Source organism: Carcharhinus amblyrhynchos, chromosome 4 (genome assembly GCF_965287045.1).
Source record: "Carcharhinus amblyrhynchos chromosome 4, sCarAmb.v2.hapA, whole genome shotgun sequence".
In the NCBI taxonomy this organism is placed as follows: domain Eukaryota; kingdom Metazoa; phylum Chordata; class Chondrichthyes; order Carcharhiniformes; family Carcharhinidae; genus Carcharhinus; species Carcharhinus amblyrhynchos.
In genome coordinates, this window is record NC_137327.1 from 31,469,184 (window position 1) to 31,495,014 (window position 25,831).

The 25,831-nt window shown below is 42.0% G+C and overlaps 1 protein-coding gene across 1 annotated transcript in view; it reads right to left on the minus strand.

The window, feature by feature from the left end:
* The window catches only part of LOC145342542 (ninjurin-1-like), a 46,665-nt gene extending 26,011 nt beyond the window's left edge, over nucleotides 1-20,654 (minus strand). Inside the window, exon 1 of the mRNA XM_080188099.1 lies at nucleotides 20,538-20,654. Within this exon, the coding sequence (XP_080044225.1) occupies nucleotides 20,538-20,654 (117 nt within the window). The remainder of the gene's footprint in view (nucleotides 1-20,537) is intronic.
* Between the last annotated feature and the right edge of the window lie 5,177 nt (nucleotides 20,655-25,831).

A 25,831-nucleotide genomic window follows, 5' to 3' on the forward strand; every position in this document is an offset into this window, starting at 1 on the left:
TCCCATATCTAAACAAGGATGTGCTGGCCTTGGAAAGGCTCCGGAGGAGGTTCACAAGAATGACCCCTAGAATGAAGAGCTTGTCATCTGAGGAATGGCTGAGGACTCTGGGTCTGTACTCATTGGAGTTTAGAAGGATGAGGGGGATCTTACTGAAACTTACATGATACTGCAAGACCTGAATAGAGTGGACGTAGAGAGGACATTTCCACTAGTAGGAAAAACTAGAACCAGAAGGCACAACCTTAGGCTAAAGGAATGATCCTTTAAAACAGAGATGAGGAGGAATTTCTTCAGCCAGAGAGTGATGAATCTGTGGAACTTTTTTCCGCAGAAGGCTGTGGAGGCCATGTCATTGAGTATCTTTAAGACAGAGATAGATAGGTTTTTGAATAATAAGGGAGTCAACAATTATGGGAAAAGGCAGGAGCATGGGGATAAGAAAAATATCAGACATGATTGAATGGTGGAGCAAACTTGATGGGCCAAGTGCCTAATTCTGCTTCTATGTCTTATGGTCTTATTGTCTTATGGTCCCAAAATGTGCAGGTTAGAGGGATTGGCCATGCTAAATTACACTTAGTGTTCCAAGATGTGTGTATTAGGGGGATTAGCGGGTAAATATGTGGAGTTATGGGGATAGGGCCTGGATAAGATGCTCTGTTGGAGGGTTGGTGCAGACTCAATTACCAATTGACCTCCTTCTGAACTGCAGAGATTCTATTTTATAATTCTATGACTGTTATAATTTGTTTTATCAACATTACTAAATGTATTGATGAGAGCCATTCTCACACAAGAACATGGCTTCACCATCCATTTATCAAAGGAACTGTTTATTCATTTATATTTCTTTCCACTTTTTATAAAATATTTCTGGTTGTATTTGGCATGAGCATTTTGGGTTTACTGATGCATTCACAAATGCTATTTTATCTACAAGTATCTTCATTTAATGGTAAACACTATGAAAATGAAGTTATAAGCTAATCACAAAATTTGTGCGGGAAAATGCTTTTGCATGATAAAATCTGTACAAAATTCAAAGGATAAGTAAACATCAAAACAAAAGGGTGGTTAAATAATAGCAAATTTTCAAGTCAGATATGACAGAGGGCATCACAAAATAGTTTTGAATGAGGAAGGCCATTCAGATCATTTAATTAAGATTCAAACAGAACCCCACATTTGTGGCATCCATTTGTTTTCATTACCCGAATGTTTTCACCTGGATTGCTCTGCAAGAAACCCTTTCTAAGTTTTGAATATTTTGTGTCTGAAAGGTCTCTGAAATAAAAAAAGTACTTTTCCACTTTCAATTATCCTCCCCTTGTCTCCAGCTGCTCAGTCTAAGGTGAAATCCAAATGATTACTTTCCATAACATTTATTATGTTGTATACCTCTATAAGATTATGTCTCAGATGCCTTTTTCTCTGGCTGAATTGCGCAAGTCACTCCAGTCTTTCCTGATAATACAATTCCCTGATTCTTAAGATCAGCCATATAGCTTCCATCCACATTTGCAGTACTTGCTTCTCAGCAACCAGATTTAGATACAATGCTCAAGACCCACAACATTGTACTAGTATATTACAACTTCTTCTGATTTGTATTCAACTGTTTTGCTATGTAAATTAAGATTCTATTAGCATTCTTGATGTTTTTCTCTGCATTGGTTGAACATATTAATTGTTGTGTCTGTTATGACTCTCAGATCCCTGTTAACCTTATTCCTGGCTATTTCAATACCGTTCATGGAATATGTGCAGAACTCATTTTTCTTTACTATCTGCAGTGTTTTACACTTGTCTGTATTAAGTTTCATTTCCCATTTTTCAGTCTGCTCACATACTTTGTTTAGTTCACGCTAATTTCTATGCTGCTTCCTTCAATTCCATTGAGCCTTCAAGTTAGTTATTACTTACAAATTTGATGAATTTACATTGAGCTTCTCAAGTATTGATATCAATTAGATCCCAATCTTGAATCTTTGACCGCTCCCTTTCAGTGTTTTCTCCATTCTGACATTAGCTACCTAATCGGTATATTTTCTACGTTTCAGCTAATTATTATAATAAATTTCATTATTTTACATAGAATTGAAATAAGCCTAATGGGTCTGTATCTGATATCTGCTGGTATCTGTTGTATTATACATTTTGAATATGGGCATCATATAAGCCTATGTCCAATTTGTTAGTATCTCCCCTATGTTGAAGGAGAGACTCTGGATATGTTGAATATTTTCCATATCTTGGCAGCTACTTCTCTCTCAAAAGGCCACCATTGATGAAGAGATCCAACGCTGACTCAGCTGTGCCAACTAAACCTTTTGCAAATGACGCCAGTGAGTCTTTGACAACAAAGACCTCCCCAAGTCAGTGGAAGTCCTAGGGCAGGATTTTCTGGCCTTTTCACCAGCAGGATGTGTTCCTGCTAACTCACCTCCCTCCCACCCCCAGCCCAAACCATGGTGAATTCTCTGGTGGTGCAGCCGACAAATAATGCAATTAGCCGTTGACTTTGGTGGGACTAGCAGATAGTGCCAGTGACAAATGGTGAACTGCCTCCACCTCCAGAAAACCCCTGGAAAACCCGGGCTTTAGAGTACAAAGCACCCCACTCCTGTACTGCTGTGAGATTTGGACTGTATGTATCAGTGATATTTTCACCAGTAATGCCTCAATTGCATCCTCTGGATACAACGTGAGAAACATCAAACCAAAGCTAGCCAGCCCCACAAACACTCAGCAAAATCCACTTTGATGGACTAGAACTGTGTCTTGGTGACCAATAATAATCTCCTCCCCAAGATTCTGTTTTGCCATTCTTAAATGGACAGCATTCCAGGAAAGGACAAAGAAAAGTATTTCAAAGACACTCCGTAGGTTTCCTTTAAATGCAATAGCATTGACGTTAATGACTCAGTGGAATTTGCTACTGATCATTCCCCCAAAATGCCAACAACTTGTCCATCAAACTGCACCGCACTTTGAGTCACAATGTCTCAAATGATGAGGCAGAGTAATTGCCAAGAAGGAAAGAAAAGGAAGAAAATCCTTCTCTGTGGATCCCGCTTCCTCATGTTAATTCCTGCCCCATGTAGTCAGAGATCTTTTGGCTTAGACTCGATCTGTTCGGTCATGTGAAGTCCTTTGGGCAGAAACTTATGATCCTGGGTGGACATCATCTTTAAATCAAAGGACAGTCGGTCTAGGAGCCAACAGTGGTACCCTGCAGTGCACCCAGAGCACCACACAACTGCTCTCGGTAACTTACAAATTACCATCATATTCTGGTATAAATACAATCCATCACCAGGAATGTATTGTTTTAAGCTTTTTTAGCTTGAGAAGGACTTCCGTATCGTATATACTGGGTGTGGTTTTCTGCACAACCCGTCATTTGTTTTGTGGCAGTGGAAGTGGGCCGGCATTGGCCAAGGGCAGAATCTTCTGGTTCCACCATTGCCAATGGGGTTTCACCCCTCGCTGTTGGAAAACCCGTGGTGGACGTGCGCCGTTGGCAGGACCAGAAGATCCTGCCGAAGTGAATGGCCAGAAAATTCCAGCCAATATCTTGAATTTTGACTTAATTCACACTTATTTAAAACTATCCAAGAGAAATCGAATCGTCAGAAGAATGAACTTGTCTTTACAGAGCACATTTTATATTTCAGCATGTGACAAAGTGCTTCACATCCAATTAAATAGTTTTAAAGTGCATCACTATAATGAAGTAAACATGTCAACTTGGATGCACACAACAATGTTTCATGAAGTGCAGTGACATAAATGTCTCAATAGCTTCATCTTGATGGTACGGGGATGGAAAGGATACATTTTGTCACAGATTACCCGAACAACCCCCTACCCTCCCCGCGTCACCACTTCCTGCTGTTCTACAATTAGTGACATGGAGGTTTGTACCTCCACCAGGGAGGGCAGACAGTGCCTGGATAGAATGTCTCATTTAAAAGACACCACCCTTTTAGTACTGTGCTGAAACATCAACCCTAATCATGTGTTCAAACCCGGGAACAGGTGCACATCTGATTTAACATTGGGAGTGCTGCCATTAAGCTATTTCCTCAATCTAACCCAATTGGAACTTCAAGAATATAATATTCCAGCAGCCCAATGGTTAAAATGGAGCGCGAGTGGTTCTTATGGGTTTTTTTTATTTGCATGCCTGGCAATATTTGTTCCAGATGGTTCCAAATCTTAACGGCATTTTTGTCTAGTTGTCAGTTTCTTTTGAATCAATGTAAATGCAGTTGGATACACACTTCAAAGAAGCTGGGAAAATGTCTGAGAGCTGTTCAGCATATTTTCTGCATAAGTGCTCTTTGACATTAGGCGAAGTAAAGCTACCCTGACATCTGGTAACGGCTGCCCAGAAATACGATTGTAGAATATTGATGACGTCACTAATGCCAACTCGTCAGGCATGGTACTAAATGCCATGGACTGCAAGGAAAATATTGAACTTTTACAAAATAACATTTGTATTTGATTTTGGTAATGTGGTCCCATAAGATCAGATAAAGCAAAATAAAAACTGAAGCTATCGTGACATACAACAATTCCATTAAAACTGTATCTCTTCAATTGAAGTAAATGAGAAGCACATTCCACCACCAGTGTATCAGCAGAAACTGCAAAAAGAAGCTTGTCAGCACAAAATTGCCTGATGCTTTTCTCTTAGGTATCCTTGTAACAGATTTGAGATATACATGGACGAAAGAGTGAGCTCCAACACGGATTTCTCAGAAAACATTGCATTTGTAGGACATCTGGAGTAGTGTTCAGTATTAATCAAGGACAAGCCCATCTATCAAGCCATATTTGACACAAAGACATTGGAAGGGGGGGGTGATTCTCCCAAAAAAGTGCTGAATTCACAGGAAAAATGGTGCTAATCACAGTTGTTTTTTTTTCAGTGGGAGTTCAGACTTGAATCTCTCGCACTCTGTGCATTGCAGAGGTCACAGTTGTGAATATCATTAAAAGCTTTGGTGGGGGGGTGTGGAGATGGTGGGGGGGCGTGGAGATGGTGGGGGGGCAGGGCCTATTCATGCCAGAGTCTGACAGTTCCGAAACTCTTTGCATGCGCAGTGGTCCTGAACTGTCAATCTGCTCTCCCTCCACCATCCTTCTGACCTGCACTCGTTGATGTGGAGATGCCGGCGTTGGACTGGGGTAAACACAGTAAGAAGTCTGACAACAAAAGGGTGAGTGAAGTCCTGTTGGAGTTTAACCTGGTGTTGTGAGACTTCTTACTGCACTCATTGGACAGCCTGCAGCACCTTCCTGGCCTTCCACTGGCGTCTGCCGGAGGAGGGGGGCAGGCTCAGATGGATCTCTGGTTGGGGGGTGTGGGTGGTAGAGGTTGGGAGGAGGATGGACTTGGGAGAATCTCCACCACAATGGCTGCAGAGGCCTGAATCTGGAAGTCCCGTCCCATTACATGGTCCCCAGCATTTCTGTGGGTGGTGGTGAGCAGGGGGAAGTCGGGCGGGTTTGGAAATGTATGGTTTTACTTGTAATCCATGGTTCACAGAGAAAGCACCAGATGTTAAAATGCAACAGGATTGTGTGGTGGGGGCTGAGGATTTATTTTCAATTCATTCACTGGATGTGAGCATTTCTCATTATTACCTCTCCTTGATTGCCATTGAGAAGATGAACTGCCTTCTTGAACAATAGCAGTTTTAGAAACACAGACTTTGGAAGGGAGTTCCAGGAGTTTGGTGCAGCTACAATGAAGAAACGGTGATATATTTCCAAGTCAGGTTGGTGAGTGACCTGTAGGAAGACTTAAGAGTTGGTACCGTTCCAGTGCATCTGCTGTCCTTATCCAACTAGGTGCTAGGGATGGGTTTGGAAGGTACTGTCAAAGGAGCTTTGGTGAATTTCTGCAGAATATCTTGTAGATGGTACATATTGCTGCAACTGGACATTGGAGGTGGAGGGACTGAATGTTGATGTTGGTGGATCCAGGCAAGTGATGAGTATTCTGTCACACTCCTGATTGTGCCTTGCAGATGGTGGGTAGTTTTTGGGTAGTCAGGAGGTGAGTTATTCTCTGCAGAATTACTAGCCTTTGACCTGCTCTTGTAGCCACAGGATTTATAGGACTGATTCAGTATCTGATGAATGGTAATCCTCCAGGATGTTGATAGTGGAGGACTCAGTAATGGTAATGCCATTGAATGCTAAGGTGAGATGGTTGGATTCTCTCTTGTTGGAGATGGTCATTGCCTGGCAGTTGTGCAGTGCAAATGTTTCTTACCATTCGTCAAACCAAGCTTGAATGTTGTCCAGGTCTTGCTGCATACGGTCATGGACTGCTTCAGTACCTGAGGTGCTGAATGATGAGCAATCATCTGCAAACGTCCCCACTTCTGACCCTATGATGGAGGGAAAGTCAATGATGGAATAGTTGAAGGTGGTTGGGCCTAGGGCACTACCCTGAGGAACTGATGTGCTGGGACTGAGGTGATTGACCTCCAACAACCAAAATCATCTTCCTTTGCGTCAGGTTTGACTCCAACTAGTGATAGTTTCTCCCCAATTCCCAGTGACTCCAATTTGGTTAGCACCTCTTGAAGATACACTCAGCTAAATGCTGTCTTAATGTCAAGGCAGTCACTCTTACCACACTTCTTGAGTTCAGCTCTCTTGACGATGTTAAGACCAGGGCTATAACAAGACCAGGAGCCAAGTGACCCTGGCAGAACCAAAATTGAGCGTCAGTGACCAAATTATTGCTGAGTAAGTGCTGCTTGACAGTACAGCAATGATACCTTCCATAGCCCTGCAGATGATTAAGATGATGGGAGGTAATTAGCCGGATTGGGTTTGTCCTGCTTTTCATGGATAGGATGTATCTTTACTGAAACAGCTTAACTAGGGTGCAGCAAGTTTTAATGCTGGAAAGTTGAGAGGGCCCAAAGCCTTTGCCGTGTCCAGTACCTTCAGCTCTTGATATCTCATGGACTGAAATGAATTGGCTAAAGACTGACATCTGTGATGCTCTGGAGCTCAAGAGGAGTTTCAGGTTAATCACCCACTTGGCGAATGCTTCAGCCTTACCTTTTTCACTGGTGTGTTGGGCTCCCCAATCATTGAGGATGTAGATACTTGCAAAGTCTCATTCTCTGGTGAGTTGTTTAATTGTCCACCAGTGTTCATGGCTGGATATGGCAGGACTGCTGGGCTTAGACCTGATCCGTTGGTTATGGGGTCGCTTAGCCCTGTCTATAATTTGCTGCTTGCACTGATTGGATGCAGATAGTCCAGCATAGTAGCTTCACCCAGATTCATGGCTTGGCAGCCAACAACTCCCGTTATACCAACTCCACCACTGGGATAAAAATCGGAATTTCTGGGGTAGTTTTTCAGGAGTCGGGTTTGCGGAGCCAGAAATTCTCCTGATTCTGCGCTCCCAACCTGGGAGCCAAAATTAAAGCCCTGGACCTCCTGTTTAGTGAATATGTAATTATACAAGCCTTTTACATTACTTTATTGTATAATCATTGCAATTCTGTTCTCATTTTTACAACTTGTTAAGTCAAGTCTGAATGTTGTCTAGATCTTGCTGCAAATGGACTGCTTCAGTAGCTGAGGTGTTGAGCAATGAGCAATTATCTGCAAACATCCCCACTTCTGGCCTTATGATAGAGGGAAAGCCATTGATGGAATAGTTGATGAAATAGTTTTTGCCTGTCTAACCAGTTTTGTTATAGCCTTCCACTCCTGTCTCTCTACCATTAAACTTAATGATATATATTTGAGGATCACTCTATCATTGCAAAATGTGGATATTTTTGGTGTCATAGCTGTCATTTCAGAACTGAACTGATACCTCACTGCATGTACACTTCAGATATAGGCTGTGTTGTACGGCATTGCGATGAGCTTGTTAGCCTGGGCACTGAGAGTAAGAATGAGTCACACAGAATAGACCTCAGTCATGTCACTTTTTGAATGCTAACAAACACTCCTTCAAACCCTCACAGCTCAACACATATTCAGCAGCATGAATGAGCTCTCTACTGCTGTTTAAAAGGATCACCAACCACTTTGAGGTTAGCTTGATTGATTTTTGCTGAGTGTTGTTGAGTTAATCAAAGAGTTTGGTCATTTCTTCTGCTTCTTAAAGATGTTGAAATCTATTGGGAATGGTTTAGTATGTAGTGTGATTTTAGCTTCCAGTTCAAGGATTCTGTTCACACCACTTGCTCCCACTCCTGAGTGCTGTAGGTTCTATCCCTACTGGTCTGCCACTTGACAGGGAGAATGAGAAGAGGAGAACAAGCTGCTCATAGAATTCCTACAGTCAGAAAGAGGCCATTTTGGCTCATTGAGTCTGCACCGACCACAACCCCACCCAGACCCCACCCCCATATCCCTACATATTTACCCACTAATCCCTCTAGCCTACGCATCTCAGGACCCTCAGGGGAAATTTTTAGCATGGCCAATCAATCTAACCCACACATCTTTGGACCGTGGGAGGAAACTTGAGCACCCGGAGGAAACCCACAGACACAAGGAGAATGTGCAAACTCCACACAGTGACCCAAGCCAGGAATCGAACCCAGGTCCCTGGAGCTGCGAAGCAGCAGTGCTAACCACTGTGCTAATGTGCCACCCTCAAAGTGGGAGGAGGAAAGGGAATGAGAGAGGGGCTCACAGTAAGAGGTCGTATTCACGCAGAAGTTTCAGGACGCATTCCTACCTTAATCTAAACCGGGAACAGTGTGCGTGAGACATCTCTGTTACTGTAGAGGCATTCATTGATATCTGCTCCATATAGTGGCAGACCTGCAGTCTCAGAGCACTGTGAGGGTGGCTTTGCAGTTGGTTTTATAAGTGACTGTGGCCAGGAACTTCTTTGCATTGGTCTCCTTCCAAGCTAGAGGAGGGTAAATCTCAATATTTCACTGTTTGTCAACCACTGTTATGTAAGGAAGTGATTGATGTAGTGTATGTGAAGAGAGATAGTCCTCTATCTTTTCAGGGAGAAGCAAGCAGAGAATGCACATGGCTTGTCAAGGATAGCAGGTTTCCGCACATTAGTTTCTTTGTGGGTGCTGCATTTACATTCAAGGATCTACAAAAACCAAAAAGGCTTTCTCTTGCACAACAGTGCTGGTGAGTGACCATACTCTGTGTATAATGCTTGGAAATGCTAGCAATCTGGCATCAGTCATAATATTTTTATTCTGAGCAAATGAACCTTACCATCAACATTTGAGGCAGCACGAGAGAGCAGATAGTACCTACTGGGTGATAAGGGCTATGGACCCGAGCCCTGGCTCATGACTCTGATGCATAACCCACAGACAGGCAGCCTGTCTAAAACAGATCGAGAGCCATGCCTCCGCATAAAACGTCATGAGACTGATCATTGTGATTCTTAAGCAACATCTCCACTGCCTAGACTGCTGTGGAGGAGTCCTATAGTTATTATTGTAGTCTGCAAAATCATGAGGGCACAGCTCTTGTCACCAGGAGAGCTGAGGAGGAGTAAGAGGAGGAAGAAGAGGCTGATTACGAAGAGCAGGTGGAGGAGGAAGAAGGCTGCAGGCGAGCAACCCATTCTATTTCTGGCTGGGATATATCAGCTCATATGATTGTGTACAAATGAATAGAGCTTCAATTTCCCATTGCACAACCTTTCCCTCTGTCACTGGTCATTGGCATCTTGGACACAACCCTGAAATAAGAACCAGCATAAAGCAAATGTTCTAACCAATGTTAAGAAATAAGCTATCCAAGATCCCTCCAAAAAATCAACTAATTATCATTGTGCATTCCCTTAGTGCCTGTCTTCCATGTGTCTTTGCCTGTCTGAATGTTCCTGTTCAGCGGTTGCAGCACAGTTGGGGAAGATGACTGAATTTCAGATAGGGAGACACAAACCACCTTGTGGGATGGCTTTGTGTAGCTCTCAGTCCAGAGGGCCCGGTTTTAAATTGCACCGAAACAGCATGAGTTACAACCATCTGGCAAAGGGAGCTGAGGCATTGACCACCAACTGCTGAATTGTGACTGAGTCCATTCATGTTCTCAAGGGATTTGACCACCAATTCTACGCTGAAAAGGCTGGATAGAAGCTCTGTGCACACACCTATATAGCTTGTTGCCAAACTCCTTTTATGCTGTTTGGCAATGGTTTCAAACTTTCTGGAAATGCTTGTCAATCCATCCATCATTTTTGTGCTCATGCATATATCGGTGCATTCCTGTACTCTGCCCCAGTGAGGCCCTCATCAGAGTCTCTGTAACAGAACTTGTTATGAGTTCACTCCCCAGTTAGCTGGAATCTGCATTATCCTTTCCCCAATACAAGGTTCCAAGCCACTCACACTCTATAGATTCTGCCTCTAATCTATCCTCTAAAATACCTGCATTGTCAGTATCTGAGCTGGTGGCTGCAAACATGAAATCAAGTAATGGCATTTTGTCTTTCTTCCTCGACCCCTCTTGCTCTTGCCTCTGGCCAGGTGGCAGCTCTTAGGGTATCTGAATGGAGAAAGGTGCAAAGCGAGGTTGTGGTTTCAGCTCTGCTGCTGTTTGCTGCTTCAGTGTGAATACCTCAGTGGGAATAAATGTATACATCCATAGGTGTCACCCATCAGTGTGATGCTGCTGTCCATTATGCACTATCTTGTTGTGATAGAGAGAGGGCTGTGTGTCAGTGAGTGTGGTTTGGGTAATATGCCTGTCATGTTTGAATAGCTGGCAGTGTGTGCAAGCTGTGAGTTGTGGGTGTAAGGCTTGCAGCAGTGAGAAGCGTGTAATGCTGAGGTGAAGTATGAGTGAGGATTGAGATTGTTGGTAGCTGAGTGGGGTTAAGGAGTGGGTGGTGAATTAAGCAATGGAGCTGGTAGTTCAGGTGTAAGTAAATGACATTTGAAGTTGAATTTGCTGACTTTGACCACTTGTGTGATGTCATTAAACTGTATGGGGCATGACATCCATCCCCTTGAGCTACAGAACTTGCATTAGACATGATAGATACCTGCTCTGATTACCTTGTGGGAGTTTGTTGGGTGGGTTGCTTGATCCACAGTGCATAATGGACCCCTCTCTTGCTGTCCATCTCCTCTACCAAAGCCTCCAGTGCTGTACTTCAGAACATTTTAGCATGCTCTGTATCCTGTTCCATCATTAGGCAGTCTTGTATGTTCCCAAACTACCTCCCACACCTGCTCCATCCACGATAGCATGGTGCCACAATGGTTAACACTGCTGCCTCACAGTGCCAGGGACTGGGTTCAATTGCCAGCTTGGGTCACTGTCTGTGCAGAGTCTGCATGTTCCCCCTGTGGCTACATGGGTTTCCTCTGGGTCCTCCAGTTTCCTCCCACTCTCCAGAAGAAGTGCAGGCTAGGTGCATTGGCCATGCTAAATTCTCCCTCAGGATACCTGAACAGGCGTCAGAGTGTGACAACTAGAGGATGTTCACAGCAATGTTAATGTAAGCCTACTTGTGACACTAATAAATTAATAAAGTTGAAGAGTCCACCTCCCCTTTAACAGGTACTGGCTGGTTTTAAATATTGCATGTTAGCTTTAAATGGCACAAATTTGCAACCCCTGCTGAGATGTGCAGTCACTGCATTTAGTGCTGGATTGCATGTAGATATCATGTAAGTGTGACGGCAGCATGAACATTATGTAAAATTTAGACGAGAAGGTTAATTGTGCATTGCATCTGTACAATCATTTTTGGGGTGGGCTATCCAGTTTTGCCTCTTATATTTTCCCCTTATTCCTTGCATTGCTTTCTTAGTTGCCTACATTGGTTTCTTTCTTTTCTCATTCTGTTTTTCATTTAGGGGTATAAGTTGACTTTTAGGTTCCCTGCATGTGCCTTCATTATAGCAGCTGTCCTTGTCTCCCTAATAATCGATTCCAGCTCCTTCAGTTGCTTCATAATTCGTTCAAAGTCTCCTGAAAATAAGGCTTTCAGTTGAGCTTTCCTTATCTACGGTGATTGTAACACTAAGCTACACTGTGATATAATACAGCTTCCAAAATATTTCCTAACCTTAAGCTGTTCGATGCAAAACCAGCTCTCCCATCATGTGATTCTGAAACCGAATCAAGCAACAGTCATGATGATGGACAGGAAGTGAATCTCTTTACTCCTACTCACATTAATAATCCTCCTTGTTAAATCCCAGTAGATTAAATTTCCCAACTGTACTTGTATCTAAAAATATCTTACTAACCTGTTTCTATAAATCAAAACCCATAGGATCACTCAACTCTGTGACCTGAAATAGATCCCAACAGCCAGGTGCTTTTGAATGTTATTTCTTATCTCAATCCATTCAGCCTCTACTTTTGGCATAGTGAATCCAGGATTCATTATTTCCATTAACATAATAAAGCAAGGCACCTCCCTAGCCTAATTTCTCCATCCTTACATGTCAATCAATATTTTTGGAGATGCACCCGTCATGCGAAGAAGAGATGTCATAAAATGTTGTGGACAGAATTAAAGATTTTTGCTTTTAGGCAGGTGAATGTTGGTAGCCTCTTCAGTTAAACTGTTTGTACACATGCAGACCTTGATCTTGTGTGTGAGGTGATGTAGGATAAGCTGTTTGACTTTTTTTGCATACCGAGAATTCAAATAGGCACGTTGGGTATGTTGGAAGACAAGGTTGAGACTGGAATAGAGAATCAGGTGATGGTGTAGTGGTAGTGATGATGAATAAGATGATGAATGGGATGGATAGGATAGAGGTGGAGGTACTCTTCCCGCTCAAAAAAGACAGTAGGACTAGAGGGCACAGCCTCAAGATAAAGGGGGGACGGTTTAGAACGGAGTTGAGGAGGAACTTCTTCACTCAAAGGGTGGTGAATCTCTGGAATTCTCTGCCCGTTGAAGTGGTGGAGGCTGCCTCGCTAAATATTTTTAAGATGCGGGTTGATGGGTTTTTGATAAGAGAGGGGATTAAGGGTTATGGGGAGAGGGCGGGAAAGTGGAACTGAGCCACGACAGATCAGCCATGATCTTATTGAATGGCGGGGCAGGCTCGAAGGGCTAGATGGCCTACTCCTGCTCCTATTTCTTATGTTCTTATGTTCTTATGTAGTGTCAGTGGGCTAATAATTAACAGGTCAGAGACCTGGGTTCAAATCCCACCACAGTGGATGGTGAAATTTAAAAAAAGGAAATCGTCAATTGATGTAAAAACTCATTTGATTCACTAAATGCCCTTTAGGGAAGGAAATCTGCCATCCTTAGCTGGTCTTCTAGTCTGGCCTACATGTGACCATTACCCAAGCAATGTTTGATTTGATTTATTATTGTCACATGTATTGGTACACAGTGAAAAGTATTGTTTCTTGCATGCTATACAGACAAAGTGTATGGGAGAAGAAAAAGAGAGGGTGCAGAATGTAATGTTACAGTCATAGCTAGGATGTAGTGAAAGATCAACTTAATATAAGGTAGGTCCATTCTAAAGTCTGATGACAAGAGGAAAGAAGTTATTTTTGAGTCGGTTGGTATGTGGCCTCAGATTTTTATATCTTTTTCCCGATAGAAGAGGGTGGAAGAAAGGATGTCCGGGGTGTGTGGGGTCCTTGATTATGCTGGCTGCTTTTCTGAAGCAGCAGGAAGAGTAGGTATCTTTAACGGCTGGGTGACCGGAAAGTGGTTGACTCGTAAATGCCCTCTGAAATGGACTAGCCTATTCAGGATGGGCAAGAAATGTCGGACTTGCCCACATCCCATGAGCACATAAAAATTCATGAGCATAGATCTTGAGAAACGCATGGAAACATGTTCTCAGCAAAGTCTTGGTGCACGCAAGGTATATCATTAGATTCTGGTCACAGTGAGAGGGAAAGTGAAAACATCATGAGATGAATTTAGCTCCATCATTGAAAAGTTATTAAACCTTTTTTGCCTGGAACTCATTTGAAATCCAACAGTTACCATCCCACCCTGTGCTGGCTGCTAGATGATCAGCTGCTAGGTCATCCCAAGTTAGGCTTACAATCAGGAAAGAGGCTGATGAAGGTGAGTCAATGAATAATAAACCTGTGGGGCAGGTTGGGGAAGGTGCACCTGGGCCAGAACTTTCCAGCCTTCACATTTCCCAGCGATCAAGGGTGGATTCAACAGGAAACCCTGTTGATAATGGTGGGACGAGAAGATCCTGTCGCTGGCCAATGGCAGTTTGCCTTCACTGCCCCAGATGTCCAATAGATCTGACTACATTCAAATAGGCCGAAATAAACTAAAATCAGGGCTTGCGACCCAGGTTGTTAAGTATAAAGCCATACAAAGTAATTGAAAGATTACTGTGGTGATACTTTAAATAGATAACTGTTTAACAGTAATAAAGCTTTCTTTGAATGAGATTGTGGCAAATCGCCCATGCACACACTATCCACGAAAAAAATCAATCCAGCCAACTATCTCTTTATCAATCTAATCATAAGTAAAGTGATGGGAGTGTCACTGGCAGTGCTATCATATGCTACCGACTCAGCACTAACCTGCTGACTTGTACTCAGTTTGGGTTCCACCAAGGTCATTCAATAACCACTTCCAACAGGAGAGAGTTGAAGCATCTCCCCTTAAAGTTCAAAAGCATTCCCATTGCTGAATACTTGTTATCAATATCAGAAACCAGTTTATGTTGACCAGAAACTGAATTGGACCAGCCATATAAACACTATGGCTACAAGAGTAGGTCAGAGGCTGGGAGAAAGCCTGTCCATAATCTAAAAGGCATAAGTAAGTTGTGCGATGGAATCTGCTCCACTTTTTAGGTTGAGCGCAATGCAAACAAAACTAAGAAGTGCAGCACGATCCTGGACAAATGAATCCCACGTGAGTGGCAGACCATTCATTCCCTTTACCACTGACTCATAGTGTCAGCTTTATATGCAATTTATGATACTCCCCGTGGCAATTTGTTAAGCCTCCTTTGACAACACCTTTCACGCCCATGCGGCAGAATTTTACTGGCACGCCCACCCGAATTTCGCAAAATCCTGGCCATGACTAACGGAGAATGCTGTTCTCCAGCCTCGCCCACCCCCAGAATTGGGACAGGCGTACCGCTAAAATTCTGGCCATGATGTCTATCACTAAGAAGGACAAGAATAAAACATCGGAAATAGGAGCAAGAGTAGGACATTAGGCCCTTCGAGCCTGCTCAACCATTTATTATGATCATGGGTTGATCATCAACACAGTAACATGTTCCCTTTGATCCCTATAGCCCCAAGAGCTGTATCTATCTCCTTTGTTTTGGCCTCAACAGCATTCTACTCTCAGGGTGAAGAAATTTCACCTCACACTGGTTCTGGACTCCCCAAGCATCTGAAACATTCTTCCTGAATCTGCCCTGTATGACCCTGTTAGGTTTCTTTGAGATCCTCCCTTATTCTATTTTAACTCCTGCGAGTATAATCCTCACAGATTCAATCTCGCCTCATACCTCAGTCCTGCCATCCTAGAAACCAGTCTCGTGAACTTGCACTCCGTCCATAACAGGAACCTCCTTCCTCAGATAAGGGGTCCAGAACTGCACATGATATTTCAGGTGTGGTCTCACCAAGGCCCTGTATAACTGCAGTAAGATATCCCTGCTCCTGTACTCAAATTCACTCACTAGGAAGGCTAACACACCATTTGCCTTCTTCACCACCTGCCGAATCTGCATGCTTACTTTCAGTGACTGCTGCACAATAACACTCAGGTCTCATTGCACATTCCCCTCTCTCAATCTATAGCCATTCAGATAATAATATGCTTTTGTGCTTTTGTTACTAAAGGGAATAATCTCACATTTATCCACATTATAAATCTATCATGCATTTACCCACTCAGTCAAATTGTCCAAATCTCTGTATCCTCTTCACAGATCACCCTCCCATTACGCTTCATGTCATCTGCAAGATGCATGAGAACACTGCCAGGTGTAAGTTCCCTCAAAACCACACTTGACTTGGAGCTACACTGTCATCTATTCACTGTCACTGAATCAAGATCCTGAAACACCTGTCCTGACAGTGCCATGGGTGGACCAACACCACAGAAACTGCAGTGGTTCAAGAAGCAGTTCATCACCACCTTTTCAAGGGAAATCAAGTATGGGCAATAAATACTGACCTATCCACTGATGCTCACATACCATGAACCGTAAAAGCAAATCAGACTACCTGATTTCTTGCAAAGGAACTGAGATAGTCAAGAAACATTTTACAGCCTTGTAGATTAAACAATAAAAGAATGCATGAAAGAATGCCTTGGGGGAAGTCGGTGAGATATGTGGGTGAGGAGGAGCAAGAAAGTAGTGAGCTCTGCAGAGAGATTCCTCACTTACCATAGAATCCCTATGGTGCAGAGGGAGGCCATTCAGCCCATCGAGTCTACACTGACAACAATCCCATCGAGGCCACTTATTTACCCCACCAATCCATCTAACCTACGCATTCTGGCTCACTAAAGGGCAATTTAGCATAGCTAATGCACCTAACCTGGACATCTTTGGACTATGGGAGGAACCCGGAGCACCCAGAGGAAACCCACAGGAATGTATAAACTCCATATAGACAGTGACCCAAGCAGGGAATCAAATCCAGGTCCCTGGAGCTGTGAGGAAGCAATGCTAACCACTGCACCACCTGAGACACTGTGCTTCCCTCCCATTCCAAAGAGGAAGTGCCTCCTTCTGTATAAAGACCTGGAAGTGTCTCTCACCTTTGCAGCCTGTGCAGAAACAGTCAGAGTGGCTTGGATTAGGGAGAGGAGTCGAGACAGGGAGAGGCAGGGTGATGGTAGTGGTGATGGTGCAGGGGAAGGGGCCAGTGGCAGTGAGGGGGGCTGATGGGGTCGATGCTGGATTACAGAGACATGAGTCATAGGTATCTGCTGAGATAGCGAAGCCGCTACCTGCAATGTGTAGAAGGAACTCTGGAACATCTCAATCTCACCTGTATCAGAGAGTTCAGTGGGAGAAAACCAAAATCTTGCGGAATTGCTGCTGTCCTGACGACCAGCAGAAACTCCTTCTGGGACTTTAGCTGTGGTGGGGATATCCCCTGCATTTGGTGATGGTGAAAGAAGTTTATTATTGTGAGAATTGCCAGCAGTGGTGTGAACCATTGTAGGAAAAGTAGTCAATTACTTAAATTACCTTTTTCTGGGATCAACCGATGCTGGCAAACCTTCTGAACTGAGAAATTTGCAGCTGAACAAACTGTCATGAGAGATTATTAAATTCACAACGCGTTTTTGCAGATCTTCTCGTGGCTTTTCACCTGAATAAAGTTAACTGCCTGTTCCAACCTGAGGGGAAATGATTTCACCTCCACAGTGTAAATGGTTCTGAGTTACAGCTGTCAGGTTGTCAATGTTGCCAATTCCCCTGTTGCCAATTTGCTTTGGCAGAGGATAAGAAACAGGAAGGGAAGAAGGATCAGTCAGCATTTTTGACATGGATCTGTTCTACTGCCCAAAAGAATTTGCAAGCTTTGCACATCCTTTGAAGATCTTTGTGAGGAGCACTGCATGAGAAGAATACATTTCACTAAAGAGGAAGTACCACCTTCTGCATGAAGATCTGCCAAGATCATTCACTTGACAGCCATTCCAAACCTTCCCCAGAAACATCTGATGATTAAGAGGACTATGAGGGCTTAGCTGTGAAGTCAAAAATGGCCCAAGTGTATTCTGCTTTTGCCTTGATCGACTTGATGGCTGCTTGATTTGTGTTGGTCCATGGTTATGTTTGGCAAAGCACTGCAGGTTGAGGTGTTCAACTTATAACTTTCTTGGGCATGTAATAAGAAATCATGATTTAGAGAATGTGATGCTGATGGGAAAGGTCAATGGTAAAACAGCGAGGCAGACAAAAACATGATCTTTCTAAACAGATTCACAAAATGAATGAATGTACCACTGATAAAGATGATACACTCCTCTAGAGCAAGATAAACATGAGACCCATGGTGACCTACGTCCCTTTAGCACACAGCACCTGACGAGGGAGAGAAAAAGTCCAAAATTTTAAGCCACTTGAACCAGAAGGACAAAGTAGTCAAGGAAGTCTCCTACAGCTTGACATTGGAAATGTAACAAGTTCCAGCCACTGCATTGTCTCAGTTGATGTAACCATCAGCATGTTGGGTGTATCACAAATGGATGTTCATACTGCCACCATAAGCATGTAATTGTGATGGTTTTGTTCTACGCTTTAGGAGCAACACTGCAAAAGGAAGTCTGCAATAGTAACTGCAGCAGACCATACAAATACATCATTTTGATACATTCTACCGATTTGTCATTCTATCTCTTAATATTGTATAACCTACACCATTGCTCAATTCAAATTACACCTGAATTTTCCTCACAGTAGTAGGTTTGGAGGCAGGCGGGGCCCAAGAAAATAGTGGGAAGATGGTTCCCACTGCCAAGTAGGGAAGTGTATCAGCCATGCATCACATCAAGGTGGGCAACTAATGAACATTGTTAATTAAACTTCTTTTATTAGTGTCACAAGTAGGCTTACATTAGCACTGCAGTGAAGTTACTGTGAATATCCACACTCTAGTGCCTGTTTGGGTACACTGAGGGAGAATTTTAGCATGGCAGACGAACCTAACCAGCACGTCTTTCGGACTGTGGGAGGAAACTGGAAAAAACCCATACGGATATGGGGAGAATGTGCAAACTCTGCACAGACAGTGACCCAAGCTGGGAATCAAACCCGGATCCCTGGTGCTGTGAGGTAGCTGTGCTAACCATCGTACCAGTGTACCTTCCTCAGCATTTTGCTACTGGCAGAGTAGCAAAAATCGGCCTGCCACTGGATGATGAGGTTGCCAGCTTAGTGAAGGCAGCCAATCCTGTAGCAAGCCAACTGTCCAGCTGAGACAGAGGCTCCATGCTCCAATAAAGGGGCCATGGGAAGGAAAGACTGTACTCATGGACTAACAATTCCACTCTCTAGAGGTGCTGGCCCTCTGATTAGGCCTGCAGCATTGGAAACCTGTTTGGCATCCTCAATAGGATATTGAGTGCATAGGTTGCCAGATAGGAGGCCTTCTCCCAGAATATCACCGGGCCAGTCTCATTGCTGGTAAGTGTGGACACGGGACGCCCATTTGGTCCCAAATCCCAAAGCCTGTGGCAAAATCCAGCCCATTTTATCTACTGACAGGCAACAAAATGCTTTCGACCTGTTTGATTACCAACCCTCATGGGTGCTAGGAACAGAAATCTATCCGATTAACTCCATTCAAAGCCAAGCAATGAATTACAACTGCAAGGTCATGAAAAGTATCCTCACAGCATTCTACTGAAGAGAGCTTGTAAATAATTGATCTCATTTTCTGGAAAAAAAACTTCCTCAGTACATGTGAAAATAATTTTAAACATTTTTGCAAAGCTCTAAAAAAGGGAGTAGAATGTTGTTTTTTAATATTGCTTCAGTACTTTTAAATTAATTTGAGTTCTAGAGTAACGACTATATACACAGGATGTAGATTTTAACAGTTACACATGAGGTTTACAATATAATGGAGCAGCACAGTGGCACAGTGGCTAGCTAGGGACCCAGGTTCAATTCCAGCTTCGGATCACTATCTGTGTGGAGTTTGCACATTCCCTGTGTTTGCGTAGGTTTCCTCCGGGTGCTCTGGTTTCCTCCCACGCTCCAAAGATGTGCATGTAAGTTGATTGGCCATGCTTAATTATCCCTTAGTGTCAGGGGGACTAAGAGGATAGGGCCTGACTGGGATTGTTGCAGGTGCAGGCTCAATGGGCCAAATGGCCTCCTTTTGAACTGTAAGGATTCTATGATTTACATACTTTGCGCATATAGGAAATGTGCACTATTTCAACGGCTGGTGCACTGATAGGAGCTGGATAAATCAATCAAAATCTGCTCCTTCACCAAGCAATGCCACTTATTCTACCTTCAGCTGCTGTGTACGGGTTGGCAATTCAGATACACATCAGCCATCCAGAGACAAAGATATAATTAAATTGTCATATTTCAATTGCAACCTACGTCAGATTGTAACGCAGAAACCCACAACAAAACATCCGGAGCTCCTACTAGTGAAACACAACAGCGGAATGTTGCTGAGGGGTTCAGAGCAAATTGTCTCCATGACCCGCTGAAATTCAGATGAGCCGTGTACTTACGACATGCATTCCGCATTTTCCCTGAAGTGATTTCTCTAACTTATAGAGAAAATACAAATCAGAGGTTTTACTCTGGAAGATTTATTGACATGGGACAACGCCTGTGAAGATGCAATCATGTGTACTTACATTCATGCACAACTGAATTGGATTCCTAGCTCTACTTTATAAACATCCATCACAATGTCACGCACAATGATTTTGATATTGTCACAGTCCTGGAATTCAACTTTGACTTTTTTTTCTACTTCATAAACTATTAAAGCTGCTTCATGCTCTACAGGAGCATTACAAAAAAACTTGTTTTTCAATTCCTATTATAACATATACTCACATTTATTCTGCTTTCTTCATCGGAGTTTTGCCGAAAAAGGGGTTCCTCATCAGCGGATACATCACTGCCATCATAGGGAGAATTACGGTGCATATTTCTCCAAATTAAGGTGCTCATCCTGTTCTTATGAAAAAACTTCCTATCGGAAAATCATAAGGAAGTATGAGATTTTATGGATGCACACTCAATTTCCAAATCCTTCTGGAATTTTTACAGCCAGCTGTTAACAGTAGTGAAAACAACATGCTTTATGGCCCATGTCCATTTCAGGAACTTTAAGCCATGCTTACCATTCATTGTATTAGTGGCAGCAAATACAAGATATGAATGTGCTGTAATTCTGGTAATCTCTTTATGCATCATGGTGTGGAGTTTCTCTTTTGCAATCGCAGTGAATGAAAGCTCCAGAGTTGCTGACTCATACAAGCTGTTGAAAGCTTTTAGCTGCCACTTACACTTTTTTTGTGTTCTTTTGCTTTCTGTTATTAGCTTTTATTTACATATTTATCAGACATGATGAATATCAGACTAACTACCAATGGAAAGACTCGATATTCTCAGGAACATTTTTGACAAATCCATCTCTGTTCCTTTACAAACATAGAAGGTAAAAATATTTAAATGTGTTTGAATGAATTATCATGGTGATTTGTGTATCATTTTCATAATGATAACAGTGACAGATATTTTTGTCTCATCCCCCTTCCCAAACAATCGACTTTTTGTGAAAAACTTTGGTTTGAATGTTTCTGAATGCAATTATAAATCAATTAAGCTCAGTGAGGAGTTTGGGGGAACCAGATTTATTCGGTGTGCAGGAAAGATCTCATAACCATGAGTGAGCTAATAAAATGTATTTATTCATTTATTAGTCACAAGTAGGCTTCTATTGACACTGCAATGAAGTTTCTGTGAAAATCCCCTAGTCACTCCCGTGCCTGTTCGGAAACACAGAGGAAGAATTTAGCATAGCCAATCTGCCTAAAGTCTTATTGGAGGCTCTGTCAATGGCTGAACCTGTACACCAAGTAAATAACTGAGCTGTGCAGACTGAAAGATTGCCAGGTTGGATCACAAGCCAGTTAATTAATTATATTACCTCATCCTTGGAATGGGAGAAGCCCTATAATTCAGGATTCTGCTTCAGGGAAGGAAAAGTCGATCAGACTTTCCGACCCTGGTCAGTATCCAGTTATTTCTGTTGGAAATAAAAGACTATGGACTTCAGGTGAAGGCAGGATCAGACAAAGCTTTGATGTCCACCATAGGGAATAGCTGCCAACATGCAGTAAGGCAGAACTTTCCATCAGCTATTAGCTAGTACCAATCGTCTGTACCTCAACAAGGAGGTAATTGAGAAAAACTGGTGGACAAGAAGTGGAGGAAGAATAAATATTTAATTGGTACTAAAATAAATTATTTACCCATTGGACTTTTGACTCAAATTCAGATTTAAGTCAATTTTGCATTATTTGAACCAATCCATCACATGTTCATTTGAACAGAAACTTACATACAAACATATGAATTAGGAGCTCGAGTAGCCCATTCTTCCCTTTGAACCTGCTCTGCCATTCGATAAGAATATTGACTGCTGTGATTGTGGCTTTAAGTCCACATTCTAACCACCCCCAATATCCTTTGATTTCCTTGTTAGGCAAGAATCTATCTCTCTGCATTAAAAATATTGAATAATCCTGTCCCGACGACTCTGTGGGGAAGAGATTCCCATAGACCCAAGGCCCTCTGACAGAAAAACTTCCTTCCTCATCCCCATCTTAAATGGAACACCCTTTATTTTTAAACTGCTCCCCCTAGTTTTGTCTCTCCCACAAGGGAAAACATCCTTTCAGCATCCATCTTGTCGAGTCACTTTAGGATCTTCTATGTTTCAGTAAAATCACCTCACATTCTTCTAAACTCTAATTGATACAGGCCTAATTCCTCCAGCCTTTCCCAGAAATCAACTGTGAACCTTCTCTGAATTACTTTGAAAGCATAGTGTACTTTCTTAAATAAAGGGACCAAAACTGTACACAGTACTCCCAATGCAGACTCATCAATGCCCTGTACAACTGTAGAAAAATATCCCTACTTTTATATTCCATTCCCCTTGCAATAAGCGACAAGGTTCATTTACCTTCCTAATCATTCTTTATATCTGCATATTAACCTTATTTGATTCTTGTACCAGGGTACCCAGATCTCACTCTATCTCAAGAGTTCTCTCTCTATTTAAATAATATGCTGCTTTTTTCTATTCCTGCTGCCAAAATGGACAAGTTCACATTTCCCCACATTATACCTCATCTGTCAAATTTTCGCCCTCATGTTAAACTTATCTTTATCCCTTTGTGGGCCCCTTATATCATCTTCACAGCTTACTGTCCCACCTATCTTTGTGTCATTAGCAAATTTAGGAGCCATACGTTCAAGCCCTTTGTCTAAATAATTGATAGAGATTGTAAATAGTTGAGGTCCCTGTGACACGTTGTCAAATCTCTTTTGGAAATCTAAGTACAAAACATTCACATGTTCGTCTTTATCCGTGTTGCTTGTTATTTCCTCAAAGAATTCTAATAAATGCTAATAAATTAGTTAAACATGATTTCTTTTTCAGAAAACCATGCTTACTCTCCCTGATTGCATTGAGGCTTTCCAAGTGCCCATCCACAAAAAAGCAGGCCTGTTGTTTCCTGCTTTATGTCCCTCTCCTTCCTTGAATAGAAGAGGTATGTCTGTTATTCCCCAATCAGACAGGACCTTTCCAGAGCTCAAGGAATTCTGGAAACTTAAAACCAATGCCTCTACCATCTCAGCAGCCACTTCATTTAAAATGAGGGCCTGGGTAAGACACTCTATCAGAGAGTCAGTGCAGATTTGATGGGCCAAATGACCTCCTTCTGTACTATAGGGATTCTATGATTTGAAGATGAAGTCTATCAGGACCTGAGGAGTCAGCCTTTTGTTCTAACATTTTCTCAGTACCTTTTCCCTGGTAATTGCAATTGGTTTAAGTTCCTCTCTTCCATCACCGCTTGAGTAGTAACTGTCCCTGGAATTTCATTTGTATCCTCTAAAGTGGAGACAGATCCAAAATTCATCCGTTATTTCCTTATTTTCCATTGTAAATTCAGCAGACTCACTCTATAAAGGGCCAACACTCACTTTACTTCCTCTTTTTTTTAAATATCTGTAGAAACTCTTACTATTTATTTTTATACTTATAGCTATTTTTCTCTCATTCTCTAATTTTGCTCTCCTTATTATACACATGATCATTGCTTTCTGCTTTTTATTTTCTGTTCAGTCTTCTGACTTGCCCTAATTTTCATAGAATTGCATGTTTTTTCCTTCAGTTTGATATTATCTTTAACTTCCTTAGCTAGCCATGCACAATGAGTCCTCCCCTCAGAATCTTTCTTTTTCACTTCAATGTATCTCTGCAGTATTATGAAATATATCCTTAAATGCCTGGCACTGCATCTCTATTGACCTACCGTGAATCTAATTTCACTTTAGCCAACTCTGTCTTTAAAACCTTGCTAATTGCCCTTATTTAAGTTTAAAACACTAGTCATATATCCACTCTTCTCTCCTTCAAGCTGAATGCGAAATTCATTGTGTTATGGTCACTGTTACCTAGGGGCACCTTTACTTTGAGATCATTAATTAATCCTGTCTCAATGCAGATTGCCATATCTAGAATAACCTGCTCCCTGGTTTGCTATAGAATGTCCAACTCCATGAAACAGCACCAAAATACTCTGTGAACTTATCTTTCAGGCTACCCTTGCCAATCTGTTTAATCTAATCCAAATGGAGATTAAAATCACCCATCATTATCATTGTACCTTTGTCAAGAGCCCTCATTATTTCTTTCTGTAAACACCATACTACAGACACTGTAAGGGGGCCTATAAATTACTCCCATGTTTTGCCATTTCTTATCTCTATCCAAACTGATTCTACATCTTGATCTTTGACACCAAGGTACTAATGTCATCCTTAATTAACAGATTACTCCTCCACCTTTTCCTATGTCATGTCCTTCTGAAGTATCATGTATTCTTGAATATTCAAGATTATGAGTATATTCTGATGGAAAGGGGCTATTTGGTCCAACAAATACTCTACATGGACCTCCTCCTTCATGGAGTGTATAAGGGGCAGATTGCTCCCTCTGGTTGGAAAGTCATTGCCACAATTTCTGACTCGCAAAGGATTGTTCATAAAATTTCACCTGAGGACTAATATATGGCTACTGCTGAATCTGTGGGCATATAATTTTATTGTGTTCCTTTTTGTTGTTTATGAACAAATTTAGGTGCAGCATGTTTACTACAGTTTTGAGAGGATGCAAGTTCTTTAATTATTTTACTCCATTAAGGCCACTTATGCCATCATGTTGCTCGTTGCTGTTTTTTCAAGTTTTTATTAGCCCATTCCTCAATTCATTTAAAATACATTCTGACAGCATGGAATATGCAAGTGTCATCTTAGGATCTAGTTTGAGAATATATTGCATGGCATTAAATGATGCTAAGTTGGTACATAATTCTTATTTTATGTTCTTGCATACATTTTCAGCATACTTTCATGATAAATCAATCTCTGTTATGTGCTTTCTATTAAGTGCATCCATCCTCTTTTCTGTTTGTGGGTGATGTTCATTATTTTTGCACAATAGCTTAAGTATCAAGCAGTAAACAGCTTTCGCAAGTTAAAGCAAACAGTCAATAATCTGTCATACAGCATTATTATTCACAAAAAGTGTACAAAGATGGTGCACATCTGAAATTAAATGCAATCAAAGTAACAGATGGAATAATTTTAGCTGCTGCGGAGACATTAATCAACATCACGAAAACCAAATCCTCCTTTTTTTTATTTAACTACTGCAATATTCTTCTGCTCTGCTTTCTTGTACATCTACCCTGAAACCGATTACAAGACGGAACATATTGTACTGTCAGCGCTTTTCCTTTCTGTTCTGTTTCTTTTAAAATGTAATTGTAAGTGTTGTTACAGTAATCAATTTGCATCTCTGGTTCTAATTTGTTTGCAGTACATGCGAGTGAATAGAGATTGACAAGTAGATGATTGAAAAAGGAGATATGCCATTTTACCAGTAATGTGTGCTTAAGGCCTATTGGTGAAAACAGCACAGGCCAATAAAAATCAATGACTCGCTACGGCAACTCCAATTTAGCCGGTGGCGCAAGTTTTCGGAGAAACGTGTTAACATAGAATACAGGCGAATGCAGTTCATAAATCATAGACTCCTACAGTGG